At 39.5% G+C, this 22,494-nt stretch overlaps 2 protein-coding genes across 3 annotated transcripts in view; one reads left to right on the top strand and one right to left on the bottom strand.

Annotated features, from left to right (window-relative positions):
* Positions 1-7,101, bottom strand: part of LOC134740942 (transcription-associated protein 1) — a 37,055-nt gene extending 29,954 nt beyond the window's left edge. For both annotated transcript variants that reach the window (XM_063673599.1, XM_063673600.1), the window contains exons 1-8: positions 6,737-7,101; positions 5,927-6,232; positions 4,545-4,739; positions 3,013-3,179; positions 1,918-2,153; positions 1,389-1,593; positions 810-1,001; positions 186-456 (exon numbers count right to left, since the gene is read on the bottom strand). In XM_063673599.1, the coding sequence (XP_063529669.1) occupies positions 186-456; positions 810-1,001; positions 1,389-1,593; positions 1,918-2,153; positions 3,013-3,179; positions 4,545-4,739; positions 5,927-6,232; positions 6,737-6,883 (1,719 nt within the window). In that variant the 5' untranslated portion in view covers positions 6,884-7,101. The remainder of the gene's footprint in view (positions 1-185; positions 457-809; positions 1,002-1,388; positions 1,594-1,917; positions 2,154-3,012; positions 3,180-4,544; positions 4,740-5,926; positions 6,233-6,736) is intronic.
* A 1,151-nt stretch (positions 7,102-8,252) lies between these two features.
* Positions 8,253-15,222, top strand: LOC134740550 (plexin-B). The gene has a single exon (XM_063673066.1). It carries the CDS (start codon positions 8,395-8,397, stop codon positions 14,083-14,085), a length of 5,691 nt encoding a protein of 1,896 aa, XP_063529136.1. The 5' UTR covers positions 8,253-8,394; the 3' UTR covers positions 14,086-15,222.
* Positions 15,223-22,494: the final 7,272 nt, after the last annotated feature.

The following is a 22,494-nucleotide window of genomic DNA, read 5'->3' as shown; positions in this document are numbered from 1 at the left end:
AAACATTTATTGAACATATTATTTCCGCAGTGAGGTCTAAATATACAAAAACGCTAAAAGTGATACCAAATTTATGAAAAGTTTGAATGTCCCGAGGGATCAATTAAAAATCATGAGATCCCTCTCATGTCAATCAGGGATCAATGTTATGTATCTTATAAACGATATGAAACTATACTACTCACTTTACACGAAGCACATCCCCACGTAATAGTCTTCACGCCACACACCAAGGTTTTCACCAGCGTCCTATAGTCGCCCACATTCAGATTATTCATTTGTGAACTCGGAAAGCCTATCTTAGACTTTTCTTCAGGCTTCGATAGGCTGTCTAGGAAGTCTGGGGCAGGCTTTTCCTCTTCTACTTTGATTTCGGTAGAGGTTGAGGGTGCTGGCGTGGTGGGGGTGTTTGGTGTGGTGCCGGCGGCTCCGCCATTGGGCGGGCTCATTTGTTTGCTAAACAAAAAACAGTTTCTGTTGATGCACAATCTGTAGTGTAGCGTAATAATCTGTAGATGTACAACCTGGGATGTACATCGTACGAAATCTAGGAAATTTTTGTTAGACAAAAAGTTAGAGCAGTTGAAACTTTAATGTGATTAGGTAGGTTTAGTTAGGTAGGGTGTGGTAGATAAAGGCGTAGATTTAGATTTATTTACTTCACATAGTCAAGTCAAAAGAAGGTTTGCTACTTATTTCAATGAATTTCCGTAACCTATGAATGACTATTAAACTGACCACTTGTCTACTAAAATCAACTTTGTTACTTGTTGAAATAGCTGAAATAGCTCGAACCCTATATAACATACCACTTGGCCATGAGCGCAGGCAGCTGCAGCTTGGAGATCGTTTTGAACTTGAGCACGAAAACCTCGAGTATCCTCATGAGAAGCTGCCGGCCTTGAGGCTGCGCGCCGGCTCCGGGAGCCGCTTCGCTCTCCGAGCGCTGACGGATGCAGTCCACCAGGTTTAGGAGGAGCTTGCATGACATCGTTTGAATGCTGAAAGATACAGACGAGACTAGAAGTCATAAGTCATAGACAGATTAACCCCTTCTTTGCGGCCTATAAAAATTTACTAATCAAACCCGATATTTTAATCCCTAGGCACGTTTATGCGCCTAAGGACACGAATACTTACGGTCTTAATTTTCTATTTCTTAATTTTAATCGTCAAGGGAGTTATAGCATTAAAATCCCACAATTCCCAAAACCAAAAAAGACTCGAAAGCGTTACATACACCAACAGTTACAATAAACAAACAAAGTCAAACCAAAAACAATAAAAGTTGAGCTAACCACATCTTTTTATTAACTATCTGTTTTTGTGGCGATTCCCTGACTAGCTAAGTTCGTAAGTATGACCAAATAGTCCTGTATCTCACTCACCTAGTGGGCAGAGATTCGTCATGCACATTTTTAGAGAAGAGATGCGCGGCGATAGCCAAGTCAGTCAAAGGCAGGTGCTGTCTAACATGGTGCACCAAATCCGCAAGTGTAGAGTACGCTAAAGGACGGAGCGACTCGTGAACCGTCCAGCCGCCCCCAAGTAACACGTCCTCGTCAAACAAACGTTCCATATAGGGAACGAATTCTGAAAAGTTACCAGTATTTTTATCACGTGTTGATACTGCAAAGTCTATATTCTTTGTATACTTTGGGAAGCTTGAGGCAATGATTAGCCTAGTAGAAGCCTCACAAATCCACCAGTGCCTCAGTGAGCATATATTTTCAAATTTTGATTCCTAAAGCAAACCAATAGAATATGCTATGAGTCCCGCGCCTGCTCAATCATTTTGCACCGTCAAGAAAATAAATTTCAAAAGGGATTGAATTGCAAAAAATTAAGAAGCATACGGGAGCTATATGTATCTCTATCTATAGTATTAAGTATAGTATTAGTAGAGAGAATACTCACTCAGTCTCAAGTCTGTAGCTAGAATATGTCTAGTTGCTATCACCAACTCCTTCCTTAAATGCGCCACTTCAGGTGGGCACAGAGTCAACAGGCCTATAATGCCTTTCACCATAAGATTGGCATGATTAGCAATTGTGTCCTGGTAAATCCTAATTATGTAAGCTAGAAATGCTAGTGTTTTTATCTGTGCACCCATGAAGTCCACAAAAACTTCTTTGTTGAATGATGCAGATTGTCTAAAAAAAACAAAATATAGCAATTGTATTGTCACAAGCCTTACATATTCTATGTAATAGTAGATGAAGCTAAAGTAATAACTAAATAGGGACTATGCACATTGGAGGGTCTGCCATCTTGTGACCTGAATTCGGAAACTTAAACTTGACATTGGCACTTCGCGCCAAAGCAGGTGCTGCCAACTACAGTGCACGCACGCTCCATGGCGCGTTGTAGGTTCTGCCATCTCGTGGCCTAAATTGGAAACTTAAACTTGACATTTAAGGCCTGTGCGCACCGGGTACGTGTGCGTAGACGTGCACGTGCGCGTTGTAATATACAGTTCTTCGAGATACGACAAACCGCTTGCGAGACGTGAGCGTGCGCGTTGTAATATACAGTTCTTTGAGATACGACACACCGCTTGCGTGACGTGAGCGTTGTAATATACAGTTCTTTGAGATACGACACACCGCTTGCCTGACGTGTGCGTACGCGTTGTAATATACAGTTCTTTGAGATACGACACACCGCTTGCGTGACGTGAGCGTGCGCGTTGTAATATACAGTTCTTTGAGATACGACACACCGCTTGCGTGACGTGTGCGTGCGCGTTGTAATATACGGTTCTTTGACATACGACACACCGCTTGCGTGACGTGTACGTGCGCGTTGTAATATACAGTTCTTTGAGATACGACACACCGCTTGCGTGACGTGTGCGTGCGCGTTGTAATATACGGTTCTTTGACATACGACACACCGCTTGCGTGACGTGTACGTGCGCGTTGTAATATACAATTCTTTGAGATACGACACACCGCTCGCGTGACGTGTGACTCCAACAATGGTCAATATGGTGTATAAACAATAATATACCTGTGTGCAGCCGCAGGTTGTAAAGTGATAGTCTCCATAATGAGAGGTATGAAGTTGCTGACCTCCTGGTGCACATTCTGCTTGTACAGCTGATACATCAGCACCACTATGATGGGCAGCTCTTGGATTACTTTTAGTGACAACACAGACCTTGGTATGAGGTTGTACTGGAAATGTAAATATTGATCAGATCAAGCAACAGGTAGAAAGGGAAAGTTACTTGTGTATAAATAAATATGTTATTCTACTTTATAGCGGGGATCACAACCGGTTTTTTGCAAAAACTTCGAAATAACCATATACTTCGAATTATTTTTTACTCCAAATGTAGGACTCAGTTGTGTCTTTAGGTAACAACTTCGTTTAGATTGCCCAATTAAAAATGTAATAATTAACAAAGACTGAAAACATACCAGTATCCGATCCCTGCTTTATAGAATAAAAAAATTGTATAATTTTCTTAAAGATAACTGGTGTAACAAGTAAATGATTTTTTTTTATTAATTATGATTTTAAACTATGAAAATCGAAAGGGACAATTATTACAAATATACATTGCTTATTTTATTTTATTATTGCTGCCCCATGACTAACACTGGGTAGAAATCATCACTGGCCAAACAAAGTGATGATTTTTACCTAGTGTCGATTCGTAATTTGTATAGTAAATAATTAATTAATGTTCTTATATAAAAAGCATGTTTGTAGGGTTAATGTATTATAATTTTAAATTTTTATCCATTATTTTTATATTTTTTCATTTTTATTTTTATATTTTGTAACGTGATAAAATATGGGTTTTAAGACTTGAAATAAATGTTTTTTACCCATTAAAAAAAAATAGGAGGAGGTAGTAAACTCGTCAGAACCTTATGGTGTTATTGAATTTTGAATTCTTGTTATGTTGCAATCTAATATTTTCATATAGGATCATTGAAAAAATATATAAAACCACCAATTTACCATAATATAAGTAATAAGATATTTTGTGATATATTTACCAACCTAAGACATTTTACAGAACCATATGGCACTAACATTTAGAGCGTTTTCACATTGTTCGATCCGATATCGGATGTAGGATCCTACATCCGCGTAGTCAGGCCGCGGGGGCGCGCCCGGGCGGTCACGCACACTACAACAAGCATTATGCCTACAGGTACGCACACAAACAAACATTATCGGTCCGACAGCTGACGGGGGGCTCCCACATGACAGAATTTATCGGAAGCGCCTTTCCGATATCGGATGTCAGAAGGCGCCTATGACAAAAAACAGCTGCAGGAGAGTGCCATTGGCATTAAGCCCGACTTTTTTGCGTTATTTACCGTTTTTTAGTAATAATGATTTATTAAATGCATAAATAATACAGAGAAACACATATTATATCTTACATTTTACTTCAGACTGGACAACTTGAAAACGCTCTTGTAAAAAGTCAACAAATTTAAAGATAGCATTCCTTTATTTAGTTCTCTATGTAGGACATGCAACTTAGAATGTTAGTTAGTAAACTTATACTAGACACTTACTGTGACCACACTTCCATCAAGTAACTTTTTCTCTGTGTGTATAGGGGTAGTCGTATATGTCTCCTGCAGCAACTGCTCAATGTTCACCTCCGACAAGTCCTTCACTCTGATTGTAGGTTTTGGCTCAAATATTTTAGGCAAGTGGTTTGGCAAATCAGAGTATATACCTTTCACCCATTGCAGGAACTTGTGAATCTAGAATAATGAATACATGAAGAGTTGATGACATTGTATTTTGCATCTTTAGGTATAGAATATTTTTGTAGTTAAAAAAATGTCATCAAGACTTCATGATTATGGTTGTGGACAGAAAGGAAGCAAGGAGCTCTTCTCCTCTGTTTACAGGAACCTATATACAGAAAATTATTCCGAAATTAGTTGTAGTGCAATCAGTGCCGGCCCCAGTCCTTCATCCGGGTAGAGCGAAATCCCGCTGTCACGCCTCTCCAAGCGTATTTTGACTAGATCCGGCCCTGAGTGTAATACCTATAAAAGGCAAATGCATATCTCTGAGCAAAGATAGATATAACTCCGCAATAGATGGATACAGTCTAAGGAAAAAACGTGCCTCGAAAATCACGAAAAGTTTGATTCTCGATCAGATGGCGCCACTAGCTTTGGCCTACTCTCGTATAGAGGGCGTTGACGGTTTCGTTTGTTATTTATAATTTTAACGCATATCAGTGAAAGAACATGGGTCAAAATCATATAAAAATAATTAATGCAAATAAAAAAAACATTTATCCATGTTTAAATACATTTTAACATATTTTTATAAATCTTCATTTTTAGTTTTAAAGTAGTTGATAGATGGCAGTGAATTTACAGTGGTTACAAAATTTACTATGACAGTACCACTCTATCTTATTATATCCTCTTTGCTCTGAGTCTAAGTAAAATTGTGATTGCTTTATGTTAATGCTACATGTATCCTAAAAGACAGCAAAGTGTGTATGTATCAGTAACATTGCTCTGCGCTGGCTTCTGCAAAGTTTCGGCGCAATGTAAGTGAGATATTACACAATATTGTGTAACTACAGCCAAAACCCTTCACATCACTATTAACGAATTAACATCCACAACCACAATATGCTTTGTCTTTAAAGTCAGTTGTCATTATAAATGATTGTTTTATACCTTTTTTTTTTGGGTTCCGTACCCAAAGGGTAAGTACAGGTATAATACTAAGACTCCTCTGTCCTTCAGTCTGTCTGTCACCAGGCTGTAACTCATGAACCGTGATAGCTAGATAGTTGAAATTTTCACTCATGATGTATTTCTGTTGCCTCTATAACAACAAAAACTAAAAAGTACAGAACCCTCAGTGGGCGAGTCCGACTCGCACTTGTCCGGTTTTTTGATATTACATACTCATTACTCACATCAACTTCAGTATTGTATGGAGGCCTATACTGTTTATGGAGCTCCATAAATATTTTCAAGCACACCAACACATTCTCCTCATTCTCAATTTCCATCAGCTTCAGCATGAGTATCAGGATGTCATTCACATACTGCTTAAGTGTCTCACTTATGGGCAGACGGTGAATCATTTCTAGAATCAGCTTCCGAACTTGCTGAATGTTGTACTCGGCTATGAAGTGAGGTTCGCCTTCTCTTAATATCTTGAGGAATATGTTCAATGAGTGAGCGAGAAATTGCGGATATTGAGGAGAGCTCAGTATCACCTAAAATGAAATAGAAAAGATGAATATAATTATCATCATGCATCTTGTAGCTTAAAGACTTACAAATAATTAGAATCTTTTAAAATGTAAAGCCTGAAGCGATGAGCTTTTTATGAACTGTTCTAAATAAGATTTTTGAGATTTATACTTTATATTCAGGGAGATGAACTTAAACATGAAATAAATAATTTCAATTATGAATTGTAAGATATCAAATAATTTAACTATCAAAGGTTAACCTTTGGAGACCCGTCGGCTCCCTGGGTAGCCATATTTACTAGAATATGGGTCCGGGTCTCGAAAGGTTAATATCAACCTTAAATTTAAATTGACCCAATAGTCCTGTTGGCTACAAAGCACCAAACCTAATTTTTGAGACTACAAAGCTTAATCTTTTAAGAATTATGTCTGGAAGGCTTTTAAATTCTTAGGGTTCCAGCTACTCAAGTCTTCTGTGGCTCACACCTCTAAATAACACTAGTTGAAAGCCTTTACTAAATTCACCTCGAAATTTTCACTAAGCTCTTGCGCAGCTTTCAGCTTGATCTCATCCTTGGCGCCGGGGTCCGCCAACATGGTCACGTAGCTCCTGTACGTGTTCATTTGGGTATGCGGGTCCCCCGGACCTCCGGTAGACATTGAGGCCATCATGGTAAAGCTCACTAAAGACCAAATTGCAGTCCTCCTAAAAACTATTTGGTCGGCATGGCCTTTTCCACACTAACGCGGCTAAATTAGTTTTTTAACAGTCTACATCCTAAAGTATGCAGCTAACACTGAGTTAGCAATGATGGAAATTAATACGGAAACACAATTTATTTTATGTTTACCACTAAATTTTAATAAATAACGAATAATATAAACATAAACTCCACTCCACTTTTTTTAATGCTGTGCAGTGTGCACAGATAACATGGGATGCGATGTGCATGTAAAATGTAAACAACGTGGTAATATTAGGTAAGAATGCATTCTGCCAACGTAAGAATGAAATTTATAATAACAATTGTGATTAGCAATACTTTAATTTAATAACACAATAACATTATTTTAATAATTTACCTGATTTCATTGATTTGCGGTGATTAAAAAGACAGAAATCTTAAATTTAGATTATTCAAAATGTACAAAAAATGACAATATACCTTTAGGGCGCTCCAGACTACGCGGCGCGAAGCCGCGAACGCGAGTGTGGAGTCGATTTCGCTGATTAGCGAACTAGACTCCAGACCGAAGATTATAATCTCACTAGGACTCGCGTTCGCGGCTTCGCGCCGCGATTCACGCACGAGTGTGGAGAGCCTTTTCAAGTTTCACATTTTTCACTTATTCACGCAGGGTTTTTTGTTTATCTGTGACAGGTCTGCCTAGCACGGACATGCAGAATATTTTAAAACGTAACACACTACCGCACCGCACCAAGGTCACGGTGCGCGACACCCCATAAGTGAGAGCGAGAAAGAAATATCTCTTTCTCGCTCTCACTTATGGGTGCGGCGCACGTAGTGCAGTGCGGTAGTGTGTTATGTTATAATGCGTTTTTAGCTTGTAATCAATAATTATTATCATTAATTACTATAATTATCGATATATTTTTAAGGAAATGCATTACTTAGTATGAATACATCCAGTATTTGCTTTGCTTATATAGTTGGTCAAGCAAATCTTGTCAGTAGAAAAAGGCGCGAAATTCAAATTTTATATGGGACGATATTGCCAACAAACCACTGTGTGGTTTGGCAGAAGAAAATAGGTATTTAGTTGTAAGTAAGATCTTTGAATAAACGTTTATTTATTTATTTATTTATTTTTTTTTTTTTTTCGCGCCTAGATTTTTAAATTTGCCGCCTTTTTGTACTGACAAGATTTGCTTGATCAACTATATATAGTTCTAGTGTAAGACAAAGATAGTACGATTCTCTCTGTCTATGTATGAAATGAGACAGTCCTTTGACAAACTATATTATAGTATGGTAACATTGCACTATGCTATCTTGTTTATGCCAAATTCTATATATTGTTTATTCCATGTCATCGGCATCGATGGATGCTTTTACATTATTTTTGTAAGATAATAAAATGGGTTGAAGATGTAATGAAAACATCGTAGTGTTGGTGACAAAGTGCAATATATTTATGGGAAAGCAGCATAGAATGTAATCATGGCTGCTTTCAGGACAGTGTTAGTCATAACATTCTGGCTTTGGAGCACAATAGTATACGGATACGACTTCATATCACAATACCCTAATCAACAAAATGAGACATTCCAATTCTATCACCTCGCTATTGATAAAGTTAGTGGACAAGTGTATGCGGGATCCTTAAACGCGCTGCATCAGCTGAAATCCGATTTAAAACCAATACATGTAATCCGGACTGGGCCGAAACCCGATAATCCTATGTGCCATGCCAGCGGCTGTGATTCAGAAATAAAAACATTGCTAGTGGACAATGTGAATAAAATATTAGTGATCGACCAAGAATCTCGCTTACTGATTGCGTGTGGTTCCGTCGCGCAAGGTTCGTGTTACAAATACAAGCTGGGTGACATTTCCGCGGAGCCCGAGTTTCTTGCCGAGAGCGTAGCTGCTAACGATGCTGATGCCTCCACTTACGCCTTCATCGGGCCAGAGCGGTACATGTCCTGGGACCGATCCAACGTCCTCTACGTCGGCACGACATTCACCAGCATCGGCGACTACAGACATGACGTCCCAGCTATATCCAGCCGCGATCTCATGACTCTCCGCCTCGCCCAGTCTACTTTCTCCAAGCAGAGCTCCATTCAAATAGATGTAAAGTATAGGGACAATTTTTTGGTGCAATATGTGTATGGTTTTAATGCTAGTGATTATGCTTATTTTCTAATAATTCAAAAACATTCCCATCTCGCGGGCAATGAGGAGCTGGGATACGTGTCGCGGCTGGCCCGGACTTGCGTTAATGATGACAATTACAACAGTTACACTGAGGTGACCCTGGAGTGTAATGTTCGGGAAGAAAACAATGGTAAGATTGAAGATGTCAATTACAATTTAGTTCAAGATGCTAAAATCGCTAGGGCAGGGGCTACCCTGGCCACCCAGCTGGGCATTGAACCTGGAGACTCCATCCTCGTCACATCTTTTAGCCCATCTAAAAGTATCACCAATGAACCTGTAGCTAAGTCAGCAATTTGTGTATTTTCCTTGCAAGAGATAGAAATTAAGTTTAATGAGAATGTTCATATGTGTTTCAATGGTAGTACTAAATCGCGTAATATGGGATACATATCAGGTATGATATCAGATGGTAAATGTCCCAGTGTGGGATCTGTGGGCAACATACTTAATTTTTGTGAAGTAGGTCTTAAGATAAGTGGTTTGTATCCTATAAGAACTTCACCTGTAATTTACTGGAATGATACTCTTGTAACCTCTGTAACTATGTCAGTGACAGGGTTACACACTGTAGGGTTTTTGGGGACAAACAAAGGAAAGTTGAAAAAGGTTCTAATAGATGCAGATAGGGCAATACAATATGCTAGTGATGAGCTCCTGCCTGGGCAAAGGATACTGCCAGATACTACTCTATCACCATTTCAAAGATCTCTCTATGTATTAGCAAGAAACTCAATAGTCCAAATTCCTACAGAGAAGTGTACAGAACACAGTGACTGCTCTTCATGTCTTGAATCCAATGACCCTCATTGCGGCTGGTGCTCTTTAGAAAAACGGTGCACTGTGCAGAGCATGTGCCAAAAAGGTACACAGAGTGCACCCAGATGGCTATCCCGGTACACAGGTCAACAGTGCATTGACTTTGAACAAATTATGCCAGACAAGATATCCATGAATGAGGTGACTACAGTGCAGCTTGTCATTAGGACTTTGCCTGAACTACCTTTTGGTGATACATACAAATGTGTATTTGGTAATGCTCCTCCTATAGATGCTGCCGTGACAACAAGTGGCCTAGCTTGCCCTACCCCTGATCTTAAACATAGGCCTAAAATAATGCCCAATCAGGACCATGCATATGTGCCACTCTCAGTACATTCATCAGAAACAAACAAAGATTTTGTCTCGAGAAACTTTGCATTCTATGACTGCTCCAGGCATACAACTTGTCAGTCCTGTATATTGAGTGAATGGGCATGCAATTGGTGCATTTATGATAACAGATGCACACATGACACCTCTGTTTGCCAGAGGACTATCATTAGTGGAGAAAGTAACCCAACTAAATTACTTAACCATGGTATTGGACATTGTCCTCGAATTAGACAGCATAAGCACCAAATTCTACTGCCTAATAATGTACCTAAGGAGCTTGAACTTGAGGTTGAAAACTTACCCCATCTGCAGCCTGGCCACACTGGTTTCCAATGCATTGTTAGCATTGAGCAGGCTAACATGATTGTGCCTGCCAGAGTTGAATCTAATCATTTTATAGTTTGTGACAAAACAACGTATTCCTATGAGGAATATGTTGGAGAATATAATGTTAGCGTAAAAGTGGTATGGAATCACAAACATTACATAGACACCATAAATATCACTTTGTACAAGTGTGAAATTCTTGGTTCTCACAGGGAGCATGCCGATTGTTCCTTGTGCATAACTCGTAACTCCGTTTATCAATGCACATGGTGTGGAAATTCCTGTTCTTATAGTGAATCTTGTCTTGATAACCCAGTCACTGAATGTCCCAAACCCAGAATAGATATGATCAAACCTCTGAGTGGTCCTGTAGAAGGTGGAACCATAGTAACTATAGAAGGCAGCAATCTCGGTTTACGAGTTGAAGAAGTAACCGGAAAGATACGTATTGGCGAAGTACCATGCGAAATAGTCGATTTTGAAGTGTCGGTTAGCATCACATGTCGCACAGGACCATCTAATGGTTCTTCGGTGGCACCAGTGATTGTTGAAAATGACGCTGGTTACACTGAGTCCTCAGTTTTGTTTAGTTACAAGAACATTAAATTGCAAGGTATATATCCTGCCCTCGGACCTGTTTCTGGCGGAACGCAACTAGCGATTGGAGGGCAGCATTTAAACATAGGATCAGCGATTTCTGCATTCCTAGATGAACTGCCCTGCTCCGTAAATAAAACCCAAACATCCAATAGCAGGCTTATTTGCATAACTCCGAAGGCCAATATGCCGCGCGTGATTCATACGATCACCGTTGCTATCGACAATGCTAATCGAACGCTAATGGGCGACCTGTATAATTATACAGCAGACCCAACCATAATGGAGATTAAACCTTTAAAAAGCTTCGTGTCAGGGGGAAGAATGATAACAGTCCATGGTACTAATTTGAACACTATCCAAAAACCACTAATGAAACTCTATCATGCTAAAGAGTTAGAGCCGGTTAACTACACCGCTTGTGTTGTACTGAATTCCAATCAAATGGAGTGCCCCAGCCCTGCAATCAACAAAAAGTATAATGAGATTTTACAGGCAACTGCATCTCAAACAAGTACACCTCAGATAGCTATGAAAGTTGGTTTTGTAATGGACTATGTGGAAACAATGCACGATTTAGAGAAATATTTCAACCCTCCGCGAACTCATATGATTTTCGTGGAAGATCCTCACGTTTATCATTTTCCGAATAAAATAAAATCGTATAAAGGAGACCCTCTTGTCATAGAAGGAGAGAATCTAATACGAGCAAGTGATGAATCAGATGTGGTAGTTACTATTGGTTCTCAACCATGTAATGTTACCAGTCTCACTATGCAACAGCTTCTATGCACCCCGCCGGAAATTCAACCAATGAATACAGACGAAAACGGTGTGCAAAACACAGACATCAATTTGCCTATGGTTGTAGTAAAAATAGGGAAAAATTTAAGATTTCCGATTGGGTATCTTCATTATGAATTGCTACGTAATTACAATTTTCCACCCGAAGCAATAGCAGGCATTGCTGCCGGCACGTTCTTTTTAGTGCTTATTTTCATGATCGTCTTGGTTATGTATCGACGTAGAAGTACTAAAGCTGAAAGAGAATATAAGCGAATTCAAATACAGATGGATACATTAGAAAGTAACGTAAGACTAGAGTGCAAGTTGGCTTTTGCAGAATTACAGACTGATATGTCAGACTTGGCAGCTGATTTGGAACATTCAGGTATCCCAACATTGGATCATGTAAATTATGTAATGAAAGTATTTTTCCCAGGCGTTTCAGATCACCCAATTTTGAACGTTCAACGTCAATTTATTAATACACCGCGTACTAATTATGACGCAGCCATGGTTCAATTTGAACAGCTTTTGAATAATAAATGTTTCCTTCTGTCATTTATAGACACTTTGGAAGCACAAAAATCATTTAACATTCGGGATAAAGTTAATGTGGCTTCCTTATTAATGATTATTTTAATGGGAAAGATGGAATATGCTACCGACATACTCAAGTCGCTTCTACTGCGTCTTATTGACAAATCCGTCTGTAATAAACACCCCCAACTAATGCTCAGGAGGACGGAGAGTGTTGTCGAAAAAATGCTTACTAATTGGATGGCATTGTGTATGTATTATTACCTCAAAGATTATGCTGGTTCGTCACTTTTCTTACTGTTTAAAGCAATAAAACATCAAATCGAAAAGGGTGTGGTTGATGCCATTACGCATGAGGCTCGCTATTCTTTATCAGAGGAAAAACTTTTGAAAGAACAGATTGATTACCAAATCGTGACGCTGCATATTGTTCAGGATGATTTCGACGAAAAGGTCCAATGCAAGGTTTTAGATTGCGATAGTATTTCGCAAGTGAAATCAAAAATACTTGACGCGTTGTTTAAAAATACCCCGTTTTCAATGCGACCGTCCGTCCACGAAGTTGATCTAGAATGGCGTCATGGGAGAGGAGGGCACGTGACTCTCCAAGACGAAGATGTCACAACGAAAACAGTCAACAGTTGGCGTAAGCTTAACACATTGGCTCATTACGGTGTTAAGGAATCTGCGATCATGTCCTTAATATCTCGACAAAACGACAGTTTTAACACCCCTTATAAAATTCCGTGCAAAAATTGCACCGGTATTTACTGTACTAACTCCCACATTAGAGTTGACAACAATGACCTAGATCACAATGTACATTTCTACCACTTGGTGAGACCTATTGAATACCATAATATAATTAACAAAACATCCGAACACAGTCACAAGGCTATACCTGAGATCTTTTTGACGAGGCTTTTGTCGACGAAAGGAACCGTCCATAAGTTTGTCGACGATTTCTTCAGCACTATCTTAACAGTCAATGAAGTGTTGCCGCCGGCAGTCAAGTGGCTTTTTGATCTCTTTGATGAGGCAGCCAGGACTCATGGCATCATGAACCCAGAGGTTGTTCATGCTTGGAAATCGAACAGTTTGCCGCTCCGATTTTGGGTTAATCTTATCAAGAATCCCGATTTCATATTCGATATAAACAAAACGGCTACTGTAGACTCGTCTTTATCTGTTATAGCCCAGACGTTTATGGATGCCTGCTCGTTGACAGAGCACCGGCTTTGTAAAGATTCTCCGTCAAATAAACTTTTATTTGCGAAAGACCTTCCCACGTACAGAGATATGGTGATACAGTTTTATCAGGCAGTTTCCCAATTACCTCAAGTAACAGACCAGGAACTGAGCACCTCTATGCAACAGCTTTCAGTGCAACAATTAAACGAGTTTGATACGCTCTCGGCCTTGAAAGAGTTGTACATTTATGTCAGTAAATATAGAGAACAAATTATATTAGGACTAGAAATGGATCCACTTTGTAACAAAATGCACTTAGCTCATAAATTAGATAATGTAGCGTGCACAATGGAAGGTGACCCTACGTCTATATGCTGACTATATGATACCTTAAGTGATGATTTAATTGCATTTACATAATTTTATTTATACATAACTATTTTGTAAAAAAAGCTTTAATTTATTCTGAAAATACTCAGATCTAAAACAGATATGTAAAAAGACTGTAAAATATCAGTTTGATTAAATCTAGTTAGGAAGGTTTATATGAAAATATTTTTTTCAGTGGATAATATAAAAAACTTAAATTATATTAAGGATATCTATTACAATAATTCCTTCTCAAAGTTTTGTAATGTCAAAGTGTCACTTTTATTATTATTGGTGAATGTTACGCATTTACTCTCCCAGCGGCCATACTTTAGTGTCCATGCTATTTTTATAATTTAGGTATTGTCTAGATACTCAAAACAGTAACAATAAATTGCTCTCTATAGTAGAAATAAAGACCTTGATTCTTTTTTATAGATCTGGCACTGTACCTCGATCAATTTTTATATTAAAAACTGAGTGTGTATTTATCTCAAAATATTTGATGTATTATGCTTAGGTGTATCTGTAAAGAGAGTTAAGTTTTAAGTTAGGGAAATGTTGTGATATTTGTATTTGGAATATTGATAAAACATTCATCAGTTACCCCTTTGTCCTTTGTAGTTGGTAATATGAGTATTTAGTTGTGCTGGTAACCTCTTTTAAATTGAAACTAGATTGATAAAAGCAGTTCAGACAGTAAAATACGACTTGGATAATGAAATTGTGTCATCATTTGTCGCTATTTCAAGTATTAAATGTTCCTTATTTGATTGCGAGGATTTCAAGGTGTTAGGAACTTCGATGTCGTAAGGTGGATCAAGATGTATATTTGGAAATTAGGTACTTCATAAAATAAATACTGAACCTTACTACGACCCAGATGCCTAAAAATAAGCTCTCGATACCGACTTATCTAGAAACTAAAAATCCATCCAGCTTGATCTCATTTATTTTTTGCTCAATTAAATGTTTCATTTTTTGGGACACCTTTAAAGAAAACAAGCAGATGACGTAATTAAATAATAATATTCCATTTACAAAATATTTTAAGTTAGAAGTATTATCTAGATGTAACTTTTTAGGAGGATACCGTCTCTTAAAGTTTTGATATTATTGACCTAGAAATATACTTATTTATCAAAACTATTTACTGTCATTGAATCCAACCCTACCTTGCGACCCTTTATACGTATCAGCACCAAAAGCGGTCAAAGTGAAATGAAAAATGAAAATGAAATGAAAAAATATTTATTTAAGATAAGTAGGTACAATAAACTTATTAAGTAACCTATATTTACCGACTTATTCACTAATTTACTATGTAAGAAACTTATCTTAACATGCTATGCAAACTCGGTATCGGTGGTCCCCGCACTAGGCAAGCCTGTATTGCGGAGGCCAGTACTCGGTGTGGTAGAGATAGGGTAAGGTCGGTTGACACAACAGTCAAGTGAAAGAAAAAAAAAATAGTGTTTTGGAAAACATGTAGGAGAAAAACAAAAATTATAAAACAAATAGAAATAATTTATTATATTATTATTCTTTTTATTTATCTTTCATCTTAGGCTAGGTTTTTATAATATGGATATAAAAGTAAAATACAAAAACACTTACAAAACATTACAAAAAAATATATAAACACATTATAAAAAACCTAACCTAGGGTACCGCCGGCAGCGGGGCAAGGCCCAAGCTACCGGTGGTCAGGGCCGCAGAGAGAGGAACCGGCGGACTATCCGCGCCGTGTCCAAGATCACCGCCTTCTGCATCTGACCCTTGATCCAACCACCCAGCGAGAGTCTCTCTAGGTGTTGGTCGAGACTCTTCGCAATGAGACCGTTCGCTGACACGACTATAGGAACAATGATCGTCGAGTCAACATTCCACATGGCGGTTATCTCGTGAGACAGGTCTAGGTACTTGCTGGACTTGTCCTTCTCGGCCTTCACGAGATTCTCATCATGGGGGATGGTGACGTCGACGAGCACAGCCCGGCGCTGCGTTCGATCTATCAGCACGATGTCAGGCTTATTGGCTACAATAGTCCTGTCAGTGATGATAGACCGATCCCAATAGAGCGTGGCACGACCATTCTCGAGAACTGGCACAGGTAAATACTTGTAGTACGGTACTTCGCGGTCCACAAGGCCATATAGAAGAGCAAGCTGCTGGTGAATAATCCTGGCTACGAGATTATGTCTGTGCAAGTACTCGCCGTTAGCAAGATGAGAACAACCGGAAATGATATGCCTGAGTGACTCTCCGGGACGGCGGCATGCCCGACAAATGTCGACCGTACCGTCCTTCAGGATATATTTCCGATAGTTGTTCGTCATCATAACTTCGTCCGCAATTGCACAGGCAAAACCCTCGGTTTCTCCGAAGAGGTCCCCGAATCGTAACCAGTTCACCGACGCGAGCAGGTCTACATCGGGTCCCGTGAGGGCCTTGTAGAACCGCCCGTGTAGCTGCTTATCCTTCCATACCGCCCTGCGGTCCGCAGTACTTTGTACCACAGGTTTGTGCCAGTTCTCGTTTGCCAAGGAGAGCGGCGTGAGTTTCCTGTCTACTGCCACCACGTCACAATGTATCCCACACTCGTTGTTAAGGAAATAATTCCTGAGATTGCACACCTCGCGGTTGTGGAGATCTTTGGCGTTTAGGAAGCCTCGGCCTCCACACTTCCGTGGGATGTACAATCTCATAACTGACGAGCGTGGGTGTAACATACGGTGTGTGGTGAGCAGTAGCCGGACCCTCCGATCCAGGGCATCCAGCTCGGTCTGAGTCCACCTTAGTATGCCAAAGGAGTATATGAGTAGGGGCATTACCCAGGCGTTGAAGGCGCGCACTTTGTTGCCTCCTGACAAAAGACTGTTAAGGACTTTTGTGAGCCGACTGAAAAAGCGCTCCTTCACCGTCCGTCTAATACCCTCATCCTCAATACCCAACGACTGTGACATACCAAGGTATTTATAGGTTTCTGATTCAGAGATAGATCTAAAAGACATAGTCTCAGAAAGTTGTAAATTTGTTGAATTTACAACCTTCCCCCGCTGTACATGCATAACCGCACACTTATCGACACCAAACTCCATTCTGATGGCGGTACTGAAAACTTCTGTGGTTTTCAGTAGCACCATCAAGTCTTGGTTATTTGGCGCAAATAGTTTGAGGTCATCCATGTACAGAAGGTGAGAAATGACTTCACCCTCTCTCCGAAGCCGGCAACCTAACCCTGAATCCTTCAGCAGGGTGCTGAGGGGATTCAGAGCTAGGCAGAACCACAGGGGACTCAGACTGTCACCCTGAAATATTCCTCGCTCGATCCTTATAAAGTCCTGCGGGCCAGGGCGGTCATCCCCACCACCTGGTTGACGAAGAACTGTGATCCACTGCCTCATACATGCGCTTAGGAAAGATATTAAAGCTGCATCAAGTTTATACAGCTACAATACCCTTCTCAGCCATGAGTGAGGCACCGAATTATAGGCCTTCTTATAGTCAATCCAGGCAGCCGAGAGGGCCCCCCTGTTCCGCCGAACTTGTTGACATATGGTCATGTCTATGAGGAGGAGCTCTTTAGTACCACGGGACCCAACCCTACATCCATTTTGAGCGGAGGCCAAAATATTGTTTGCGACAATATGCGCGTTGATTTTTGCTCTCAAAATGGATGTAAGGAGCTTGTAGAGTGTAGGCAAGCACGTGATGGGTCTGTAGTTCTTCGCTTCCGTGGTACTACCGGACTTGTAGAGCAGGAAGGTGACACCAGTTGTTAAGGAAGGTGGGAGAGAACCAAGCTCGAGGGCTAGTTATATTATTATTATTATTAATTAAATGTGGGCTACGAAATACTTACGGCAAAATACTAAACATGTTACTATTAACTTTTAACTACAAACAAAAGGTTAAAGAAGCATAGGGGAATTAAAATTAAAGTAGATAATTAATAACCAAGTTCCAATTTAGTAAAATTACTTTAGTAACTCCTCCGTTTCGTCGTACGACAATCCGGTCAGCCAGTTTTTCAAAAGCCGTTTCGCCTCATAAACTGAGCTGCCCTTAATTTGACACTTTTTCACGACTCTGTAAATAAAACTTGAGATATATGGGTCAAAACGACTAGCAAAAACGCTCTATACTTCTGGCGTTTGTGTACGATACACTCTTTTTTGGAGCATAAGTGCATAGTCATTAGAAGTCAATAAAGATTTGTGTTTTCGTAGTACTATTTTAAAAATAAAAAGTTGACGCACTGTGAGTACCTTAGCATCATTATATAGACATACTGTTGGGTATCTGAATAGTCTCTTTAGCATTGTTTTGAGCACTGCGCGTTGTGCCCTTTCGACATCGATAAGCACAGTCTTTGCAGCACTACCCCAACAAGTGTTGCAGTATGTTAAGATGGACTGACACAACGCGTAATAAACAGTTTTAAGTGTTAGAATATTAGCTGCATTTCGGAGAAGTCGCATAATGTAACAGATTTTCCTTACTCGCCCAGATAAGGCGGAGATGTGATTTTTAAAGTTAAGGTTGCTGTCGATTAACACTCCTAAGTATTTCAGGCAGGCTGTTCTAGATATGGAGCACAAGAGCAATTAACACAATGATTTCTGCAGGTGTGTACTTTTAAGTCTTGTTCGGTGGGTGGTGAGGAAGAAAGAGTTTTGTAAAAGCATAGGTATTTAGTTTTGTCAGTGTTGAGAGTTAAGAGGTTTTTTTGCATCCAGTCGGCGACCTGTGCCATTCCCAATTCTGCGTTCGTGAAGGCGTCTGTCCAGGTAGGTCCACAGAAGATAATTGCAGTGTCGTCAGCGTAACACAAAACTTCCGCGTTTGTTAGGGGAAGCTTATGCAGATCATTCATATACAGTATGAAAAGGGTGGGCCCGAGAATACTACCTTGTGGTACTCCGAAGCGTACATCTTGGTAACTGCTGGATTCTTGGCCTATCTGTATTCTCTGTTTTCTACCCGTCAAGTAGCTCCTGAACCACTCCAGTGGTAAGCCTCTGATACCGTACTTGAATAACTGGTTGAGTAGTAATGGCACGGACACAGTATCGAAGGTCTTTGCCAGGGCAAGAAATACTCCAACGCAACCCTCTTTTTTATCTAGACATTTCGCCACGGACATGGTAAGCAACCTGACAGCGTCTTCTGTTGACTTTCCCTTTCTGAACCCCAACTGACGGGCAGAAAGAAGATTGTGAGATTCAAGGTGACTAAGCGCTTGTTGACGATTTTCTCAAGTATTTTTGAGAATGCACACAGGGGCGAGATAGGTCGGTAGTTCTCGGGATTGTCTCTTTTGCCACATTAAAATATAGGGCACACAGACGCTATCTTCCACTCATCAGGAAATTGTCCTGTTGATAGACTTAGGTTGCAAATTGATGTGAAAGGCTCAATTATGGTATCCTTGATGGTTTTAATTAATTTATTATTTAAACCATCTATTCCAGGTGCTTTATCGTTGTCAAGTTGCATTATTAAGGTCTCAACTTCACTGGGATCAGTTGGGGTCATGAAAAAGGACTGAGGTACTGGCGTGAGCGACGGGTTATTTTCAGTTGCAAGTTTCTTCAGATATGTTCATTTTCGTTAGGATGTTGTCGGCAAGTCTTTGACCTACATTTGAAAAATATAAATTACATGTCTCTAAGGATTCTTTATGACTAGCCGTACCTGGTATTGATAGCAGCTCGGTCGGATGTGCCTTTGTAGAAGAGAGGTGACAGATGTTGCGCACAGCTTTCCAGAGCTTTTTTGGATTTCCTTGACTGTCTCGCAGTTCTTTCTCTTCGTGCTGATGAAGTGGTCAAACCCACATTTATAATCTTAGAAGGGATCCTAAATCGATCTCGTGGGAAAACATATAAGGGGTACACTACATAATTCCGAAAAATGTTAGGCCGAATTTCAGAATGCCAAATTTTATTATTCCGATTTTTAAATGCTCGACCTATCAAAATTCCGACTGTCGTAATTACAAATGGTAAAAATCACGAAGATTCATATTTCCGAAAAGCCGAATTTTGTAAATTCCGAACCACATAATTCCGATTATAACAATTCCGATGGTGACAAACACCGAATTTAACAATTACGATTTTTGTAAACACGAATTCCGAATTGCCATTATTACGAAATTTTAAATTCCGAACCACACAATTCCGATTATAACAATTCCGACAGTTAAAAACGCCGAATTTAACATTTACGATTTTTGAAATCACGAATTCCGAATTGCCATTATTCCGAATGAGGGCTATCACTTTTTTGCTCACCAGTTGGCGCCTCTGTTGATGGTGGTCTTCTTCTTCTTTTAAAATTATGGCTTCAGCCCAGTGGGACTATTTCGCCAGTATCAAGGTATTGAGAGGTTTACAAACGACAAAAATTGTACGGTTGTACAAGACAGTGTACGGTGATTTGTTAGCTCTTGTAAATCGATAGCTAGACTTTACAAGAAGCACGTGGACTACCGGCCGTTGACTCCAAGATGGTGGTTAAACGCGCTTCAAAATTAATTCTCCATTCACTGCACACTACCACATTAGTTTACTGTATAATAAGCTATCGATATTACACTTTAAACAATATTAATAAGCAAAAAACAAAGTAATTAATCACGATGCTAACTATCAAGATGGCGCTCGAACCGGAAGTCCGATGGTGGTCCAAAAGACTAAAGAACAGCTGTCAGTCATTGATGTGACATTTGACATTTCGAACTATGGAAAAGACCACCATCTACACTAGCGCCCCTAGCGGCGAATTCATATTTCATACGCGTTAGCCCTCATTGACGTTATTCCTATTTTAAATATCCCAAGTTTTAAATTAGAATCACATATTTTTGAGCCATTTGTCTGGATCGATATTTTTGCCTTCGACTGTACTACAAAATATATATTTGAATTAAAAAGAAAATGACGTGAAAAAAAATCCACATCATTTTGTCACACCCATTTTCTGTAGGCAGGTCCCTTCTGTGAGGGGTTGCAGTTCAAACCTAAACCTACTTCTCTAAAAAGAATTCTTTCTTTTCTGGCAACAGTTCGTTTTCTTGGGGTCGCAGTTCTAACCTAACCTTATCGACTTCTGGCAACATTTAGTTTTTCGGGGGTCGCAGTTGTAACCAAACCTAACCCACTTCTGGCAACAGTTCGTTTACTTGGGGGTCACAGTTCTAACTTAAATTAACCCACTTCTGGCAAGAATTCGTTTACTTTGGGGTCGCAGTTATAACCTTTTTTTTTCGTCAGAAAATGCTTTTACGCATACCCTACCTAACCTATCCCACTTTTCTAACCTAACCTAACCCACTTTTCTGGCGACAGTTCGTTTTCTTGAGGGTAGCAGTTCTAACCTAACCCACTTTTCTGGCAACAGTTCGTTATCTTGAGGGTCGCAGTTCTGCCAAATTTATTTATGCCGAATTTTTATGCCAAAAATATTTTATGCCGAATTTAACGTGATGTGGCACGACAGGCACCCGTAATAATTAATAAAACGCGAGTCTTCATTTCAATATCACGAATTTCATTTTTCACCTCAGCAGCTCGAACAAGCCTACTTTCGTCACTCCCTGGAGTGAGGAAAGTGCGACTTTCCTCACTCCAGAGAGTGAAACAATGTAGCTTTTTAATTTAGTGAAGGCCATGAACTTCATACTTTTATTACATTTTTTTTTATGGTATGGTACGGTACGGTCCGGTCCGGTCCGGTCCGGTCCGGTCTCGTATCGTATCTTATCGTATCGTACATATTATAATACTTTTTTTTTCTGTTTATTCTGTGTAATTCGAAATACATACCTTTAATATGTTCTCACTACTGAGGTGAAAAATTATGTGTGCAACACGAGAGCAAAGTTATTTTACATCTCGTGTTTTTGAGTCCCTCGCTACGCTCAAGATTCTACCTTAGAATCACTCGCTTCGCTCGTGATTCAATTATAGAATCTTTCGCTTTCTCGGGACTGAAAATAAACACTCGCAAGAAAAACCAACTTTCCTCTCTTGTTGCACAAATAACTATTTCCGACCTTACAAAAGACCGAATTACTGAAACGTGTCTTTATTTGAATATCACGAATTTCATTTTTCCGACCTTACAAAAGAGCGAATTTCTGAATTCCGAATTATTTTATTTCCGATCGGACAATGGTTTTTCGGAAAAGTGTTAAAACGGAACTTTAAGCTTTCGGTCAAATGACAATCAGATTTTAAATTTTCGGAAATAGCACATTCGTGATTTTCTTCCATCGTTATTAAAAATCGTTATTTTGATATTTCAGACTTATCATAAATCGGGATTATGAAAATCGTGCTTATAAAATTCGGAAAAACATATAACATATTCGGAATATCTGGGTGTTCCCAGATATGGGTAGCTAGA

Source organism: Cydia strobilella, chromosome 4 (assembly GCF_947568885.1).
Source record: "Cydia strobilella chromosome 4, ilCydStro3.1, whole genome shotgun sequence".
NCBI lineage: Eukaryota > Metazoa > Arthropoda > Insecta > Lepidoptera > Tortricidae > Cydia > Cydia strobilella.
Note: the sequence above shows the minus strand (reverse complement) of the source record. Positions and strands in the feature narration are given on the sequence as shown.

Coding starts and splice junctions, on each gene's coding strand:
- LOC134740550 (XM_063673066.1), top strand. CDS start 8,395: ATGGCTGCTTTCAGGACAGTGTTAGTCATAACATTCTGGCTTTGGAGC.